The following is a 20299-nucleotide window of genomic DNA, read 5'->3' as shown; positions in this document are numbered from 1 at the left end:
TTATGATAATCTCAGTGTGAGAGAAGGTGGCATGTTGGTACAGGCTGCCAAGCACTGCGCTTCTAGGTTCCAATATATATACTTGAGTATGAGTGGATGTGTGTAGAGGTAATGCATCAATAATACAGCGTTCTTAAGGACAGGCGATAGTGCACAATAAGCACTGCTCGTGGGTTAGATATACTTCCATTCCAGCGTAGTTACTCCGATACCCGCCACTCTGGTCCTGGAAACTTTTGCAGCAGTCATGTGCCATTTATCCACTTCATGCCATTCATCATAACTGCTGAGACTAATGACTGGGTTCAGCAGTTACCTGATTGATGAACGGCATGTGACCACAGAAGGAGCTTCTGGGACCAGAGTGGCTGCTCTCAATTGGGAAGACTTGTAACGGGTGAGCAGTGCATAGTTTGTTTTTTTGTGCCATATCTGCCCTTAGGAACTTTTTTGTAAGTCTTGAAAAAGCACTTATGCCGTATTAGTAAAGATGGATCTTTTATATATAACAGTAGAGCAGAATGAAAGCATACTATTCTTATACCTTTGAAATGATCTTCCTATAATGCATGGTAAATATTCTGCTTGTCAATATATGGAATAAGGGCCTTTTTACGCTGGCAGATAAATCATTCAAATTCCCCTGTTCAGTGAGAATCTGAATGATTGTCATTCAGTTTTAATGCATGCGCTGACTGAATGACAAACAATAATTAATTATTTTACATTCTTCATTCAGTTTATGCATGCATAAAAACTGAACGATGATTGGCCCATGTAAGCAGGCAGTGGTTCATCTATGAACGATTGCTTCTTGACTGTGAATGGAGTCCCCGGCCTACTTCGCCTCTATTTAATCATCGATGATCGTTCCTGTGTAAAATCACTGGAACGATCATCGTTGGGATGGCCTGTCGGGCATCTGTGACCGACAGGTCATGCCATGTAAAAAGGCCCTTAGGTTCTTCTTATTTCATCCAAGCTTAGTTCTGGATCTTGTTGAATTATGATACTGTTTGGCAATTAACTGGATGCTCGTATTATTATCTTGAAAATCTATTGTTATCTTAACACAACAGAACCCATTGTAAAGTTATTGAAAAGCTAAACTGTGACACAGAAAGGTATCCTAACATGTTAAGGGTATGTTTATACAGTAGAATGCGATGTGAAGTTTTCCATGCAGATTTTGTTGAATTCAAGTTCATGTTGGTCATCAATACAAAAAGGTTAAAGGGGTTTTGTCATAAAAAAAAAATCTTTACTCACCTATTCCTCCCCAGGCAGACTCTTTACCGCATCTTCTCCTTGCTGTTCTTCTCCAGTCCCCCATGTCAGCTTACCACAAGCCGGCCAGATCCTCTTCTTCTTGTTATAAAGCGTGCATTGCTCGCATTCTTCCTGCCTGGCAATGAATGCTATGTCCCTGTGACATAGCATTCACTGGCTAGGAAGGAATGCTGATATATTGTAGAGACCGCGCAAATGCACAGTCTCTGTAATAGCTCAGCACTCACTGCTAGGCTCTGAACTAGTGACATAGCATACACTGACCTGCAGGAAGCAGAATCCTGAGAATGTACACTACACAACAGGAAGAAGAGGATCCATCCGGCTGGAGGTGAGGTGCCCGGAGGGACTGCAGGAGACAGGAAAAGATCAGGGAGGAGAAGATGTGGTAAGTAGACTGCCTGGGGAGGAATAGGTGAGTATAGGATTTTTTTTTTTTAATGACAGAGCCTCTTTAACTAAGTCTTAGATCACCCCTTAGCAACATTTGTTGCCCAACAGGGAAGTGATTCCTCCCAGTCAGCTATGAGCATCGCACAAATGAAAAAGTTTTTCAGATCCTTGGCAAGGGCTATTTAAAGCATTGATCCTTAATCACTGGTTTAAAAGTTGATGCATTTAAAGGAACCTTTAGTAAAGGTTCAAGGTGAGAAGTAGAACCCACATTAACAAATAAACTGTTTATTTTTCCATAGGAATCCAATATAGGAATCTACCTGCCAGTAAATTAATGTACCCTTTTCCTGGCCACATTCTCATTTTCCCAATTTCACAACTGCCTTTTTAAGAAAAGTATTTTATTTTTTGTTAAACAGCACTAAAGACATTTTTTGGCCCATTAAGCTCCACTGTAATCTCCGCGTTTTTGACCAAATCCTCAATTGCTTAATTATTAAGCAGATCTTTTCTTTAATTCCTGGCAAATGTAATTGTGCTCACAATCCAGCACTTGAGGAATTATTATAGCTCATTCAATAGATGTGGTTAAATCAGTATGTTTAGTCCTTTTAACTAGATCTCTGCCTATTATTAAATTATAGACTTAGTTCTCTCATGCATAATTCAATCAGATCTACAAATATGAACATGACTGTTATTATTCGCTCAATTTTACCCATAATAATATTTCTTTGTTAATTAAATTCATTTAAACACAGCTCTAGTGTGATGGCATTATACTGCTAAGTGCCTCTTGTCACTTTATGGAACATAGGAAAATGTGATACTTTTCAAATATTTCAGCATAGCCATTATATCATTGAGACATTTAGTCTTCATGTAGATTCTCAGTTCAGGTTTCATTTTTCAGTGATCAGATTGGCTTTTATGGACCACTACTAAACATTTTGACTTAGAAAACTGTCCATAGAACTTCAATAGATGTTGGGCCAACGACTGCTATTTCCGCTGGAGATCAACCACTACAAGAGCTGTCTGGATGCATATTATCTCCCTCTCCCCGAAACACATGAAGACTCAGTCTACTGGAGTGTTCATGTGTTTTAGATGGAGAGAGGGAGATAATATGCATCCAGAAGCTCTTGCAGTGGCTTATCTCCAGAAGGAACAAAAGGATTTGGCAGTGAGACTCAACAATTCCAAACAGTTTTTTTCATCAAGATCATGTGTTGAGGAAGATTGAGAGTTGTCCAGTCCCACCGAAATTAGCAGATTTCGATGACTGTAGGCTACTGTGTTTGGAAGTCTTAAAGGTGTTGTACTAGAATCACAACTTATTCCAAATCCATATTGCTGAGACTCTTGCTGATCTCAAGAACAGGGTCCCATGTCCCCCTCTGCCTGTCACTGTGGGTTTGGTTTTTCACCCACCATAACATCAAAATGAATCGAACATTCTGGTCGAATATGGAGTGATCATCGCTCACTAAATGGAAACAGAGCGGGCCAGGGATTGTTGTGGCCCACCCACCTTCATTCACAGTAAACAGGCAGTTGTTAATACATGAATGTTTACCTGTTTACACCGGCCGATTTCCCTTTGATTTTTTATGCTTGCATGATCCGAACAACGAATGAATTATTGTTCGTCGTTCAGATAGTACAGGCATTTATATTGAAAGCTTATTGTTCAGATATGCTTTCAATAATCTGAACAATAATTACTAAATGTAAAAAGACCCTTAATACACAAGACTATTCTGCAAATACAACAGAATTTAAAGGCATTGCCTTTTTAGAAAGGTCCCCTGAGGATAAGCTGATAACAGTCCATCCTGCTGCTTCGATTCCAAGTGGCCAACTGTAATCTGCAGAAGAATCTGGCCACAAGTGCTCAATTTTTCTGCAGCGCCACCACAGGGGAAATGATGTATTACAGAGTTCTCGTTAAAATCAGTAGACTTGATGTAATGTATAGAGACACTCTTTCTAGGTACATTTTGCTCTAGTCCTTAATGGGTACCCCCCTTTATTGAATTTCCTAATAGGCTTTTTGAAAAATCGGATTTCCAAATTAGACAGAGCTTTTAAAGCAAGGACTATATACAGCAAATGTTTGCGCTGTATTTTTATTCCTAGAACGTGCTAAGGAAAGAATATACAAGAAAGCACAAGGCTAGCCACATTTTTTACTGTTCCACCAGGTCCACATTTAATCCTTATGAACTGCTGTGTATTTAATGAAGGATGGAAAAATATGAAACTCTTAAAATTGGAAATAATGCGTCTGCTACCTCTTGCTCAAACAATCAGTTTAGTTTTCCAGATACCAAGGAAAGATTTTTTTTTCTCTCTGGCATGAATTTAACTGTCTGTAATTGCCAGAGCTGAAGCCATGGAATACTTTACTAATTGTAAATTCTCACAGAATTATAACATCTTAATCCTTCTCCAAGTGTCACACCAGATCATTATTACTATATAAGCCACACTGAAGGGACAATAAATGCCGGGAATATAAAGTTGTACATATGCACAATGTTGGTCATCTTCCAATCTGACCTCAATATTCATCAAGGACACACAATTTCTAAGAATATCGAAACCTAAAATATATGTGATGTATGGAGAGAGAACTACACAAGTTGGAAAAGTGACAAAAACATGGTGTGGTTAGCAAAGACTGGGATGGTCTACAAGTTTAAGTCAAACGCATTAAGCCGAAAACCAACAAGTAGTGCAAATTTTGGCACATAGCAGGTGTAGATTTGATTTTCTGGCTTTCAGACAGTCTCAAAGGTACCAAATGCATTGAAGCATGCACCTTTTAATAAATATTGTTCAAATGACTTCAGTATTCTTCTTGTTTTAGACTGACATACACAAGTTTTAATAAATGTGGGCTAATGTGTTATAAATAAGGAAAGGAATTGGTGAAGAAGATGGGCAGAAGCAGGAAAATTAAATGAATGATTGTCCATTAAAACCAGTGATGGTGGAGCACATTCTCATCTTGATACCATCCTAGGGTACCAATAGAAATTCTCCCATTACAGGAGAACATCAATGTTTAAGTATACTTAACTTTTCAGATGACTTTTTTGACTATGCTGCCATGTATATACATAAGGAATAACACTATTTCTGGGCATTATATGACTTGTTTCCTGCATTTAGTACAATTTCTCCCCTCCTTTGGGCATGTATCTGATTCTCTGTTCTCTTAGAACTGTTGGGAGGAGCCTGTTGTTATGTTGTGCTACAAAGACTGTACACAGAGAAAATTGCAGATTCTGCTCCCTAGCTGTCTGTAACACACAGACAAATAACATCATCATATAAAACAGTATATATAAGTATTGAGCAGTAGAAAATAAATAGCAGTAGATCAATGACAATTAGCTCTAACATTACACCTGTGTGAGTCTCAGCTTTTAATCCTCATCCTCTCCTCTGCTTTTATAGACTTCAATAAGCAGGATGACTATTTCCCCTCCTTATCTTCCTGTTCTACTATTGTGCTGTCTCCAGTAACAGAGGTAACATCACTTGACAACAGGCAGTGGACAGCAAGTTAGGACATTCTAATTGGCAGCATTTTAGAGTGATTTTTCATCATCAAGATGACATTTTAGGTAAATAAAGTAAATTGCACTTTTGCTGGTTATTACATTGAATGTCACATAAGCACAAGTCATTTGAAAAGCTAGTGACCATTAAATGCCTATTTTAAACTATTAGCGAAACATTATTGTAGGTATCAATCCAAATGAGATTATGATGTCCATGTGCCATACTGTTCAGATTGGGCATCACTCTGTGTTTTATCTAAAGATAAGGAGTCCAGAGCAACACAACCCATCTATTACCTACACAAGTCAAAAAGCAATTAGTAGAATAATTGTAGAACTTGTGACTATAGGGTATATACAGACAAAAAAATCTTGTTAAAAAAATAAATCTTGTTATTCGTATAGCGCCAATTGATTCCTCAGTGCTTTCAGGTAATTTATTTATTACTCCCCCACCAAGCTGGGTACTCATTTTACCGACCTCAGAAGGATGGAAGGCTGAGTCAACCTTGAGCTGGCTACCTTAACCACGCAGAGATTGGACTTGCAACCTTCAGGTCGTGAGCGAGAGCTTAGGACTGCATTTCTGCTGCCTTAACACTCTGAGGCATAACCATCGGTCTACTGTATAATAATAATCATATTGCAGGAAGAAAAGATCCATAATCCCATTGGAGAATCAGTTTATTAAAAAAAAGATGTTAAATTAAGATATAAATTTAGTAAATGAGTTGCTTACCTGCACGGAATGCATTAGAAATATGGAATGCTGAGCATATCCAAAATATATATTTCAGATCTAACAACATATTGACCTAGAAGACAAAAAAGAAAGCTTATATTGAGTAATGACTCTCAGTTTTAGACTTGACATTTTGGCCACAAACAAACCTAATAAGCTATTTTGTCTCAAACAAGCTTGCATGTATTTTCTTGCTCACAATAACTGGTCTGTGGGAGCACTAGACTTCTTGACAATCAGCTGCTTTGGCCTGCTCCCCATGATGATGTCAGAGACGTGAGCTAAGGGAGAGGACGGCTGAGAACCTCGTGTTCTGCTCAGTGACAATAAACAGATGTGAGGAAAGGAAACACCTTGAAAAAAATCCATGTTTCAAGTAAAATTCTGGCCATTGATCTTGATTTCATTATTGAGACTGGACCCAGAAAGGTACTTGCATCACAGCTTGTTAAATAGAAGAACAATAAGGATAGCAATATATTAATGCTTAGGTGATGTCCTTATGAGCTTATCTTGCGATATGAGTACCATGGATGAAATTCTATGCATTTGTGCTATATTACGTGAAATACATAAGGAAAAGAAATACAAAGGAAGCTTACTGGTTGCCCAAAAAGATTACTATGAGCTTGCTCTAATACATGCTGTACTGCATGTTCCACTGAGACACAGAGGAAGAGTATCTCTCATGGCTAGTACAACCAGTTTACACAAAAAGAGTTGACTAGTTTCTGACACGAGAATGGAACACAGTTGGAAGCAGATACTATCAATGTTTACAAAGAAACTAATAATAATTAAGCCAAATATAACATGGTACAGAGAACTACAAGGGCCAGAATTGCCCAAACTGGAACAGTCTCTCAAGTGGGGCACCTGTCCCAAACAAGGCAACCCCACTATGGAAGAGAGACTGGAACCAATCCAAGCCTATCTGGCAACAACTTAAATTAATCACTTAATCTGAAAATGCTAAAAATACAAAGCTGTCTAATCTCTGCAACAGAATGTTAGACAACTAATAAACTTTACTAGAGACACTTCTGACACAGCGTGTGACTGGTACAATAGCAGTATAACCAGCCACCTCTGTTCAGAGGAGCTGGACTAAATAGCACAAGAAAGACCCTGATTGAATGTCTGAGCTGACAATCATCCCAGCCAGCACAGCAGCTAAACAGCAGAAGGGATAATTAACCCTGGACTACCAAGGCCAAATGAAATGTGCATGTGCCAGCATATGCATCATGTGACCCAAGGCTGAAGTCACGATGTCATTCCAGACTATCCCGGAACATTAAAAGCAATACCAAAACTAGAGACCTAAAGTCCCATTATGGCATTGCACCCATCTGTATATTGCCAGAACAAAACAGTAGACAGATTGCCCACCAATGCTTAAAGTGACCCTATGGGCCTGGATAAACAAAGATGGCTACACCAGCTTCTCTGATGCGCACTGTGTATTAGTCTATGACACTACACCTGCTTTGATTAACCACTGCTTTCCAGTCAGATCAGCATGTAGATTACCAATGCATACTATAGACAGTGTGCATCAGGTAGTCAGAGAAGAGTTTTAGCCATCTTTGTTTCTTCAGACCCAGAGGATCACTTTAAGCATAATCTGTCAAAAATGCAGTTTCCAAATCCTAACCAGTAATGGCATATACAGTATGTGAGTATCTAGCTGCAACTTGCCCAACTATGCATAGAGAAACCAGAAGAAATAGCTACATTGGATAATATGTAGCAATTAATTAATTTAATTCAATAATGGATGAATTTAGAGCAAAGCAAAAAGTTCAGTGGTCTATGTAAGAGTGATCCCATCACTCAATAGGGTTCTTTTTGAAAGAAACGAGCCATTTAAATTCCAATATAGGCCATATTAACTGTTTATAGGCACATTGGCATGGTTCACATATTCTGACATCACATTCTGCTTCTCTGCTGACTCTCTACATCTACTAGAGAGTTATGCTACGGCAAGAACTCTCTTCACACAAAGGATTAATTCCAACTGTTGGGAGGAAAATTTTACAAGTCAGCCTTTTTTGCTTGCTTTCCTTTCTCCATCATGTTCTACATTTTACAAATTCCTGGAGAAACCCCCCACAAAAGAAGATCTGATGTAGTGTAGACCAGTTCTTCTGCCACTAGCTTCTTGACTATTGTGCCGCAAGGTATTGTCATCCACATTTATATTTGCCATGAATGCCTATTAGGTGCAAGTTCCCCCTCTGCAAACCTAATCTATTAGGAGAACAGGGGGACTGGTGACTCTTGTTCGCCAGCTGCACCTTCCTCCATATACTCCAATGGAAAGATAGCCGTAATTGTGCATAGCCCTCTCCATTAAAGTTAATGGAAGATATGGAAAGAGCCAAAAATGATTAAGATTGGAACATGCCTTAAATAAACTGTTATATGAATTGCTAGCTGTTGTAAGTGTGTAATTGCAGGTACAATATGGATGGTAAAAAAGTATCCAAATTAGGAATCCTTTAGTGCCGAGTGAGTGCAAGTCATTTTTTCTTGAGAAAATGATTAATAGCACAGACTGGGAAGGTAATGACATGGTTTCGCTGCTGCCAATTTGCTTTCTCCTTTCTCTGTTGCTGACACAGTGCCAACCCAGTTCACAGCTAAACACCTGAGTCATGCAAGACAGACTGGTTGCTAGGGGGTGACTGCCAAACAACCATGATCTAAAGGGCTTATTAGGCTGCACTTCTCTAGCAACCAGCCTGTCCCAGATTACTCAGCTCAAAGCAGAAGTGCGTTGAAGTGATGTCAGAGAAAGAACCAGGAAACTTGGCAGGGCGCAAACCACTCCTTTCTCAGTCTTATTAACCATTATTTTGTACAACTAAAGAATTGATACAAAAGAAAGTAGAATAGGTCATTAATTATCCAACCAAATGAATGGAAACATCTGGAGTGTTGTGTCTACTGCACATTCAAATATAGTGTTTTTAATACATGTCAAATTATGCATTGTTCTCTAATTAGACAATGTGTAATCTTTTGATATAAGCTGATTTATGGCTCTCATGAATTTTCTCATGGGGATGACTTATTAAATGGTGCCACTGCCACTTTCACTGCCTGGTTCAAGCTGCTTCGAATCTTTCTTATCATGTGAACATATTAAAAGTGATAGCCCCTTGTATCCATTGCTTGATACAAAATATCCCATATCAATATCTGCACATTTCCTTTAATTTTCTTCTGTTAAGACAGCTGTTTGTGATTATACATTATACTAGGCTATGGATACACGAACTATACAGTACAAATCTATACAGGATATAGTCAAAAAGTCTGATCCAGCAGTATTTAAAACCTCTCAAAAACTGACCTACTGTTGTTCCCGCCCTCTACTTACTGACCTCATCCTGACATCTCCATCTCAGTGTGTGGCACCACCATAACTCCCAGACAGCACACCCACTGCCTTGGGGTCATATTCGACTCTGATCTCTCCTTCACCCCCTACATCCAAACCTGTCAGCTGCACCTCAAGAACATCTCTAGGATACACCCTTTTCTCACCGTGGACACGCTAAAAACGCTCACTGATGCCCTCATCCACTCTCGGCTCGATTATTGCAACCCGTTGCTGACCGGCCTCCCCTGCTCCAGACTCTACCCTCTCCAATCAATCCTGAATGCGGCCGCCAGGCTCATCCTTCTGTCCAGCCGCTATTAGGAGGCCTCTGCCCTGTGCCAATCTCTGCACTGGCTGCCCGTTAAATACAGAATAGAATTTAAACTCACTACCCTCATCCACAAAGCTCTCCACAGCACTGCCCCGCCCTACATTGCTTCCCTCATCTCAATTCACCACCCAGCCCGCGCCCTCTGCTCTGCTAATGAAATCAGACTGAGTGCCCCTTTAATTCGAACCTCTCATTCCCGCATCCAAGACTTCTCCAGAGCAGCATCTGTCCTCTGGAACGCACTACCAAAGAATATCCGGGCAAGCACTGACACACTAAACTTCAGGCGTGCTCTAAAAACGCACCTCTTCAGGGAGGCATACCATATCCCCTAAACCAACCCCCTCTGTACTCCTCCTGATAACATGTTTCCTGTCCCACAGACTGCAATCCCTGCTAGCCGTAATCAACAGTGCAGTCATCCCGATTCCGCCATTATACGGCCTGACCATTGTCTGTGTGTATAGCATTCCTCACTCTCCACCTCACTATACTGTGCACATCTCCAACCTCTTTACCTTCTGTATCACCCCATTATTTGTAGTATATAAGCTCATTGGAGCAGGACCTTCACCCCTACTATTTCCATCAATTGATTACTTCATGTAACTCTTGTCTTGTGTTATTTCCCCTGTATTGTAAGCAATGTGGAATATGTTGGCGCTATATAAATAAAGATTATTATTATTTATCAATACTGGTGTCCTATTTCAAAACCTCAACTGCATACTCTAATAGGAAGCCATGGAGGTGCTACATGATACTATGGCACACGCGCAATTTGTGTTGGGGCACTGTAAGGAATATAGAATAAACCTCAATAGAGAAGTTGAAGAATAGTATGTGAGAAGCAGAAATCTACTTTCCATGCCTCTCTACGTCCTGTGGGACCACTGCTATGACTGGAATAACGAGAGTGTACTTAAAGTGGCCTCCTTCTGCTACAATAGAGGCAGATCATCCAGGAAGTCATCCACCGTCATCTGCAGGAGATTCGGGTACCATTGAGAGAATTAACACAAGTCCAACAATGGCTCCATGCAGTAGGAAACCTTTTGAAGTTCACTTTCCTTGCTTCAGTCATAGCAACAGTCCCACAGGACTTAAGAGAGATGCGGAAAGTGGATTTATGTTTCTCACATGCTTCTCTTCAACTTTACAGATGGATTTTACTCTCTATCTATTACAGGAACCACAACACAAATTTCTAAATCCATGTTCTGGGGCCCCAAGTGGGCCATGTGCCATTTCATCATGTAACGCATCCATGCCTTCCCATTCAAGTATTGTTATTTCAATATAGGACACCAGTATTTAAATATGGCTCTGGAACAGTCTTTTTGACTACACCCTCTATATATCATATATTAATCTATGGTTTTTCTAGCTTAGTTGTAAACTAATTGAAAAGGCATGTATCATTTAAGGGGCTTCCATTAATTGGCCACTATACATATGCAGAGTACATGGAAAATTGCAGTAACCATCCAGCTTGTGGTGAGGAGCTGGCAGAATGCCTCAAATCACTTTCTAATTGTGGCTTATAATACACTGCATATCCATTTCATTTCTACATGCACTGTACAATGCCATAACTACCTGGCAAAGTTAAAGGGGTTTTCCGGGGTTAGAAAAACATGTCTTCTTTCTTCCAAAAACAGTGCTACCCTTGTCCATAGGGTTGTGTGTGGTATTGCAGCTCAGCTCCATTGGTATTGCAATACCAGACACAACCTACAGACAAGTGTGGCACTGTGTTTGGAAGAAAGCAGCCATGTTTTTCTAACCCTGGACAACCACTTTAAAGACCATGGGAAAGAATTAGGGTATAAACTACCTCTTCTGAGTCTTTACAGTCATGCATTCATTTTGTATCATTTTGTATGCAATACGTATTACGGAAACTAAATGCTGCGGAAACACTATTGTCTCATCTGCTGTGAAGCCAAAACCTGCAGCATCCTAGAGCTCAGCAGAGGCATCCAGAAACTCCTGGTTGTGCAACAGCTAAGGATGTAGCAGAGCAGAGTTAATCATCTGGCACACTGGAGTATATTTGTGGTTTTACACAGAACTGCTGATAAACATACAGTAGTTACTATATCAAAGCTATGCTGAAACAATCCTGCCCAAAAGATAACAAATTCAGCTCTACTACATCTGTAGATTCAACAGGTTTCCTACTTGTGGTTGGCAATGCATACAGAGACTTCAAGACATACAGAAAGATTGCCTACCTCTGCTCTCTATAGCACAAGGGTCTTTTCAATCCAGCTGTAAAATGCAACTCAAGTCTTTGATGTCAGGGTCATTCATTGAGTGTTCTACACATGGGCTGTTTGAGGATCCTTCAGTGATAGGCAATTCAATGTAGACTATGGAAACAATGTCAATGGTGCTGCTCCAATGACCCAGTCTAATCCTTACCTCTCCTTGTAGAGGATGAAGAGTGCTCTGATCCTTATTTTCCCCCTTTAGATACCTCCTCCTGAAGTTTGCACGTTCACACACACACCCCCCCCCCCCCCCCCCTGTTACTGGTGGTCTTTAACAATAAGCAGTTGTCAAGCTCTGTCGTTTCCTCTAAGTGGGTGGTGATAATGTGGACTTCTATGGATTTTTATGTATGTGTTTCTCTAAAGGTAGTGACCCCAATACATGTGCCTAACACTCTGGTTATACAATAACTCACTATGTGTAATTGGCTCCATCAACATTTAAAAGGAAAACGTTTCTAATACTAAATAAACACCTATAGATGGGGGAAGGGGTAGAGCTGTCCTTTCTAAAGCAAATGACCCCCATACATAGTGTCTTTGGTGGTCTAGCTAAAATTTTCCCTGGGCAACTAGAACAACAATCTTTCCCCTGGGCATCTAGAACAACAATATAAGGCTCCTTTCAGGTCTCACATACACGGGTGTATTGTTAATACGTATTAGGTGTGTATTTCTCACGTACATAATACGCAATACACACAGCAAACACACATGTATCATGCATATTTGCTGCACATATGAAATCCCTATTTCAATGGTGTGTTTCCAATAATAAGATTCCCGCGCGTTAATACTACATGCGAGAAAGAAACGGCAGGACCTATCTTCTCCCTTTTTTTTTTACAAACTCATGCGCAATAGCGCAGGGTTTGAATAGTCAAAAAAATGGTGCTAATACGCTCTGTAGCGGCCAGCGTATTAGCGCATGCGTCCATGTGCTTTTGCCCTAAAATTGCAATAAATGTTTAATTTTTTCCCCTCAATGATTTCAATGGGTTGTCAAAAAAAACAGAATGATTTCAGTCTGCTTTAGCTCCATTTTAATTCCGTTTTTTACCGGAACCAGTCATAAATCAGATTGCATTGGGTACATTCACACAGGTGAGTTTCCTGCACGAGTTGCATCTGATTGCGGATGGAATTCGCACTTGAAAAGAACACATGTATCTCAAACTTTTTATTCACATGAGTGATTTTTCTCTTGGACTGATGGCCCAAGAGAGAAAAATCACTGTATGTCCTATTTTTGGGCAATTGCCCATTCTTTCCTTTGGCAAGCAAAAAAAATTGCATTGCGCTCACATGTAACATTGAGTAAAATAACTGAAACATTTATTTCAGTTTTAAGAAGGCTTCACACAAGCCTATGCGCAAAAAGGCGTGACCATGCGCAATGTTTTGTGCACAAACGAGGCTGCTGAGGTAGAATTACACTTGTATCAGCGCATATGACTGTACTTTTTGCATTCGCAGTGCCAGTTCACACGTGCACATGACACACCCTTTCAGTGGATCTAATGGCTGTTGAAGCCTAATGAGCTCCAGATGTGTTCTTTTACCTGCCTTTTGCGCAGTGCCACACTCTTTCCCTTGCGTATTTGTACACCTCCCATAGACTTCTATGGGACTTTTGCTGCGCAGAATGCAGGAAACTAGAGCAGGTCCTACTTTTTACTGCCTGCATGAAGTCTGTGCGCAAAACACGTTGATGAGAACAAACCCATTGAAATCAATCGGTTCTATTCTCTGTTATATTTTCCACACGCAAACACACGCATAAATACGCTCATATAAAGAAGCCCTTAATTCCGTTTTTCTCTGCCCCAAAAACAGAATAGAGAAAAAGGCTCAAAGGAAGCAAAACGCCAGCGTGAAAGGAGCCTTAACACAGTTTGAACACAAGATGTATCATCTCTATCCTTATTATGTTTATTGTTAGTAAAGCATGTTTTGGTATTGCGTTTCTTGTTTAGTATAATATTGCCATGTGTAATAAAATCTCTTTTTGAGTCAATGTAATATATGTAATCGTACAGTATTTGGTAAAAAAAAAATCACTGCGACTGGATAAGATACATAGTAGCGATCAACAGCTTTTCTTAAATGCTTCCTGCAGAAAAAGTAACTAATGGCTATAAGCTCCACTATGTGTCATAAATCCACGTGGCGGCTGATAATTTGGATCTTCCTCGGATCTTGCCTAGCTTTGCAGAGCTGCCTCCCTCCCACCTCTGTTTGCAGTCACCGCCCTATCTGTGGCTCATAGAGACAGCTGGCTTTTGTTATATGAGACTGATCTGGGACTGCATCTTCTCAGAGGTGAAATCATATCCACACCAGCCGGGATCCCCAGTCCCTGCACTCACAGGACACCTCTGTTCTGTCGCCTTCCTCTGTCATTTCCTTACTTTAGCATTCATTATATCAAGTCTCAATGGGATTAAGGATGTATGCACTCCTCTGGGTACATTCTGCATGAATATTGCTAAAATGCCATCTACTGCCCCGAAGCAAATGGTTTTCATATGCAGAGAGGAAGGTGGGTGAAACATAAGCACATTCAATTACAGCATAAAATGGATTTCCCAGCAGATGTGGAACTACAAGTCCCACTATGTATCAGACTATAATTCTACATCCAGGAGTCTACCTTTAACCCACTTCTTCTATAGATTAATATACAGGGTGCAGTCATAAATACTGACCCAACACTATATCTTAATACTAGTGTCCTATATAGAAATAACAATAATGTACTTCAATAGGAAGGCATGAATACACTACACAATGGAATGGCGCACTGGCCCCTGGGGGCCCTGGGACATGAATTTCAATTTTGTGTTGTGGCCCCTATAACAAATAGAAAGTAAAACCCAATTGCAAAGTTGAAAAGAAGCATGTGAAAAGCAGAAATCCACTTTCTGTGTCTCTCTAAGCCCCATGGGACCGCTGCCATGACTGAAGTAAGAAAAGGATCCTCAAAGTGGCCTCATTCTGCTAACATAGTAGTAGATCATCCAGGAAGTCATTCACTGCTGTCTGCAGGAGATTTGGGTACCGATCCTGGGATGAACACAGGTCCAATGAGGCAACCGCGCCAAATTCCAACCCACACGTTCACGTGAAATTTGCAGTGTCTTCTGATTGGATCGTCCTCTTACTAGCCGTTTGCATTGCATCTGTGCTAAGTTACCGCTTTGCCATTCAGTAACACAGTCCCACAATGATAGAATCAGTCATAGACTGCACTGTCCAATAGCTCCATGCATAGATCATAGCAGAAGGACACCACTTCAAGTACGCTTTCCTTACTTCAGTCATAGCAGCGGTCCCATGGGACTTAAAGAGGTGCGGAAAGCTGATTTCTGCTTTGCACATGCTACTCTTCAACTTTGCAGTGTGTCATACCATCATGTAACACCTCCATGCATTCCTATTCCAGTACGCTATTGTTATTTTAATATAGGGTACCAGTATGGAGATATAGCACTGGATCCCTCTTTTTGACTAAGTATCTATATGCAAATACAGTCAATTAGAATAAAATTGATTTAAAAATACTTTCACATTTAACACTGTTTTAAGGATGGGATAATACAGTTCACATGCATGGACTTCTATCATGCAGATCACCCGAGAGAAATTAAATAAAGGATGCAAAGCAAAAGCTGACACAAAGGGGGTGTGTAAAATCCTCGTGTTGGAATAGATTTGCTGCAAGATGCTGCGGAAAGCAGTTCTCCTCTTTTCCAGCAGGGGTCGTGCTTCCCATTAGAAGAAACAGGATCGTGCATTCCTAGACATCCTAGTGCAGGGTCTGATCCAGAACAATACCTTTAGTGCTGTGACTCTCATAGAAATGAGCCCAGCTACCAGTGCAGCCCTAAATCCATAGAGCTTTTGACTTTCTTTGTTAGAACACTTTTTTTTTGCTATTTGCCTGGAGTAAATCTTTAACCCCTGCTACCCTTGAATTGACTCCCATTACTTTACAAGGCTCTATTGAAATGCAGCAACACAGTGTAACATCTGTGGAGTAAATATTGCTTCTTAGGATGTACATTGTTCACACAGCACGGTCAATGTACACAGACTTGTGGGGGATCTATGAGAAATGTACTCATTAACTTGTAACAGGAGCTGACCCCTGCCAAAGAGGATTTGGAGTAGCAATATTTAATCTGGTGAGTACAAAACTAAAGAAACTCCTTTTAAAACTATAGAGCATTGTAGTGTCCACTGCTGCAGTGATGTGTGCAAGAAATAGTATCAACTTTTTAGTGATTTCCTATGTGTGGGTGCAAAAATCACTATATTTTCTATCTATCTATCTATCTATCTATCTATCTATCTATCTATCTATCCATCCATCCATCCATCCATCTAATCATTCAGTGCATAGCATTTTCCCTTCCCCCTGCTATATTTGTAAGTCTTTGTCTAAGACTCTGCTTTGTGTAGTGCAGTTACTTCAAGGTCCATTGACCCCCTTATACTAAGCACCTCATTTTTCTTGTCTGGGTGTTCCCTGTTGATTACTCCTATAGATCCTTTAGACTTTTTGGGATCTCAATGACTTATACAAGCGGAGAATGAGCTTTCCAGGAATAGTACCCCAGTTCTTTCTATTACAGATATGCCCATGACCTGCCAGATGTCATCTCTGATATAGACAAGCACCTCTCCATACATCCTCAACAGACCTGCATCTCTACGGCACCTTGACATATTGTTCTTTGTATGACGGAACAATGCAGAAAAAAAGTTGAAAGCAACTATCAATTTTATCCATATGCTACATTTAACCCTTTCCAGTGCCTTTTTCCCCCAAAAAATCTTAATGTTCCTATTACATATAACTGGTACTGACCTGTTATCACTAAGCACACAATGAATAAAAGTAGTTTACCTTTAAAGGTGACTTAATATTGTCTTAGCTTCATCAAGTCCAGTGTTATACAGGGATGTACAGTAGTCCAGAGTTGCTGCTGGATGCTGCCTATGTATGTCCCTGGGTCAGAGGATGCTCTGTGGGCTATTGTCTTTCTGTGCTGCTGTTATCAGTCACCCTATAGCTTTCCTGGTTGCAGCTGATGACAGAGCTCTCTCCCACCCTGTGTCTGTACAGAGTCCTAGTGAAAGAAGAAGCAGAGTCTGTTTGGCTGCAAGTTCAAATGCGGGATCTGACACCCCTCATGATTATATCATTACACCGTCAGCACAGTGGGAAGGAGGGGCACTCAATGTAAGAGGAGGGCTCACTCACCCTCCCAGAGTCCAAGGAGATCCCAACTACAGCCCCAGCCCTCCCAGCACTTCAGACTTTAATACCAGCCCTTCATACTGTATTCCCTGGAAACCTCTACATCCACTCACATAGAGATTTGTATCCTAATCCAACAACATAGTATACATTATAATATTACAACTAGCAATGTTTCTTTTTTTTTTAATCATAAACATCTGTTTTTGCACCTTTTACAACCAACATGGACTGCTTTAACGCCTGCGTTAGGCTCAGTTCAGGGTTTCCGTCCCTCTGCTCCGTTTTTGGAGAAAAAAAAAAGAAAAGGCTTCAGCTTGCTTCCAATTTGTCAGGTTTCATTTTTTTAGGGCAGGAAAATAGTGTGTAAAAACCGCATGTGTAACAATGTGATGCTTTTTTTTGTTGCAAAATGCATCACCATCTCCGGTAAAATTGCATGCTTATGAGCCTGATAACAGTTCCAGTTTCTCAAACTGATATCATGCTTGCCTGTGTAAATACAGCCTAAGGGCTCATCCACACGAGTGCTGTAGGCGCGCATTATAGTCGCGCACAGAAAGTGCTTCTATAGGAACCAATGGTTTCCTATAGAAGCTTTCACATGAAAGAATGTTAGACGCACTAAATTTGCGCACCTAACAAAGATAGGACATGTGACTGCAAGGTTGCATCTAAGCTCCGTGGTGCATGACAGGATAGGACCTGACTAGTGATGAGCGAATATACTCGTTTCGAGTAATTACTCGATCGAGCACCGCGATTTTCGAGTACTTCCGTAGTCGGGTGAAAAGATTCGGGGGGGGGGGGCGGGGGGAGGCGTGGCGGAGCGGGGGGTAGCAGCGGGGAACAGGAGGGAGCCCTCTCTCTCTCCCTCTCCCCCCCCACTCACCCACGGCGCCCCCCGAATCTTTTCACCCGAGTACGGAAGTACTCGAAAATCGCGGCGCTCGGGTGAAAAAGGGGCGTGGCCGAGTAGGTTCGCTCATCTCTAGACCTGACCTATCATTAACGCATACTTTCCATAGACTCCTATGGGAACTGGAAAACGCGCACGCCACACCTCAGATCGTGTGAACAGGCTACTATAAGTAGCTGGAATTGACCCATTCACGCGATCTTTAGAGCAGTATAGCCGCTATCTTTGCACGCGGCTATACTGCGTGCCCATGGCGCTTGTGTGAACGAACCCTGAAGCTGACCATTTTTCACACACTAAAACCATAATGAGGCCATATTTACATAATAGCGTGTACAAAAAAAAAAGTTGAGAGTGAACCCTTTGAAATCAACGGGTTCTTTTCTCCATGTTTTGCAGATTTTCTTGCTGGCAAATATATACTAATCTATTTAAGCCCTTAGTGTGAGATCATCGGACTGATATCGCACTATTACACCTGTGATTTCTCCAATGTACATTTTGCTAGAAGAACACATCACATCTCTGCACATGCGATTTGCATACAGGCGAAAACCGTAAGCTGTTCAAAATAGAAAAATCACACGCATCTCAAAATCACATTTACATGAGAGTGTGATGCCATTTTTTTTTGCCTCCACTCAGAAATAATGCACAATGTTCACATGTTCCATGCATATCGCTACCGGACAGAACTATCACGTGAAACTTGTCCATAGGATATTGCAAAACTAGTTGCTCTATGAAACAATTGCTGATTCATGAAGCACAATTAATCACAAGTACCTTTTTAACTCATTGTAATTATGGCATGTATCTAATTATTAGATTAGCTGATGGTTACGTATTTTCAATAAGAGTCGTTAGGACAACTCATTTATGCAAATTTTATTTGAAATTACGCTGATGAAAATATTTTTGAACCGCTTATCATTTTTAACAAAAATTGTTTCATCTACATTTTGTCTGCATCCCTTTACCTCTATTTGGGAGAACCTCTCTATCATCTCCTGTGTGACAGTCCAAGAAAACGCCTAGACGCTCAGCCCAGAGCCAAAACCATGTCCCCCACATCCTTTTGGCCTCTCCAATATTCAGATTGTAATACACATTTCGTACATCTGGTGATTAAAACTTCTGGCAACTATCCCTTCTCAGCACTTACATAGTGGCTGCATAGACTCCCAGCACAAGCAGGGCTTCTAATGGGAACGAAGGAATTGATTCCCATGATGTAAGTATTGTCTTCGTTGGCTTTGGTTACTGGCAACATAGCACTGGCATTCTTTAAGGTAGCACCTTCTGCTAGAAACATAGATGAATGGAATGATTTTGCCTATACACCTAATGTGTTTTTAATGAAACATGAAGCTTTTCAGCTGTCACCTAGATAAACCAATGATCTTCTAGTAAAGAAGAAAGAGAAGTTTGTGTAACCGCAGAGAGAAGACTGGGAACGAAGCCAGGACGGTCGTGTAATCACTTTGGATTCATTCATGAGAGACATCTCTGCCTAAAGATGTCATCTGACCGCTGTGGTTGCAATAAACATGATTAGATGGAAATCTCTGCATTGTGTGTGTTATCTGCATTGACTCAAGCTCTAGAGATTACCCATTCACTTGAAATACCTGCAGTCCTAGAACTGTGTTCACACCTGTTGGAGTAAAAGCAGTGTAGACAGACAAATAAATCAATTTAGTGGTCTTGGTTTATAGCCTCCTTCCTCCAACTGAGGCTCATCCAGTAGTAGCCCTATACAATGATGAGTCAACACAAAGGTTAAGCAAGCAGGGCTGATCACAAATAGTTGAAAGTAAATAGACTTGGAATGTCTTGTGGTCATTCTCCAATTCACTGTGACACAATGAGGAAGAAGCTACAAGATCATCACACATTAGGTGGATCAGGATCTACAGATGTTGGACAACAGCACTAACAGACATTCAGTAACTCTTCTACAAAAGATCATCCAACTATATAATTAGATAGATTAAAACCCAATGTCCAATGACCGATTCCCCCCCTACACACACACGGCCACCGACACCAGACCTTGAGTGAAGATCTGATAGCCTCTAAGACTGTTGACAGATTTGACCACATTGTT

The 20299-nt window shown here is 40.6% G+C and overlaps 1 protein-coding gene across 1 annotated transcript in view; it reads right to left on the bottom strand.

Moving 5' to 3' along the window:
• The window catches only part of VCAN (versican), a 108858-nt gene extending 91697 nt beyond the window's left edge, over positions 1-17161 (bottom strand). The window contains exons 1-2 of the mRNA XM_066602961.1: positions 16917-17161; positions 6001-6076 (exon numbers count right to left, since the gene is read on the bottom strand). Of these exons, the coding sequence (XP_066459058.1) occupies positions 6001-6070 (70 nt within the window). The 5' untranslated portion in view covers positions 6071-6076; positions 16917-17161. The remainder of the gene's footprint in view (positions 1-6000; positions 6077-16916) is intronic.
• Between the last annotated feature and the right edge of the window lie 3138 nt (positions 17162-20299).

Source organism: Eleutherodactylus coqui, chromosome 5, assembly GCF_035609145.1.
Source record: "Eleutherodactylus coqui strain aEleCoq1 chromosome 5, aEleCoq1.hap1, whole genome shotgun sequence".
NCBI lineage: Eukaryota > Metazoa > Chordata > Amphibia > Anura > Eleutherodactylidae > Eleutherodactylus > Eleutherodactylus coqui.
The sequence above is the reverse complement of the archived record's forward strand: the minus strand, read 5'-3'. Positions and strand labels throughout refer to the sequence as shown.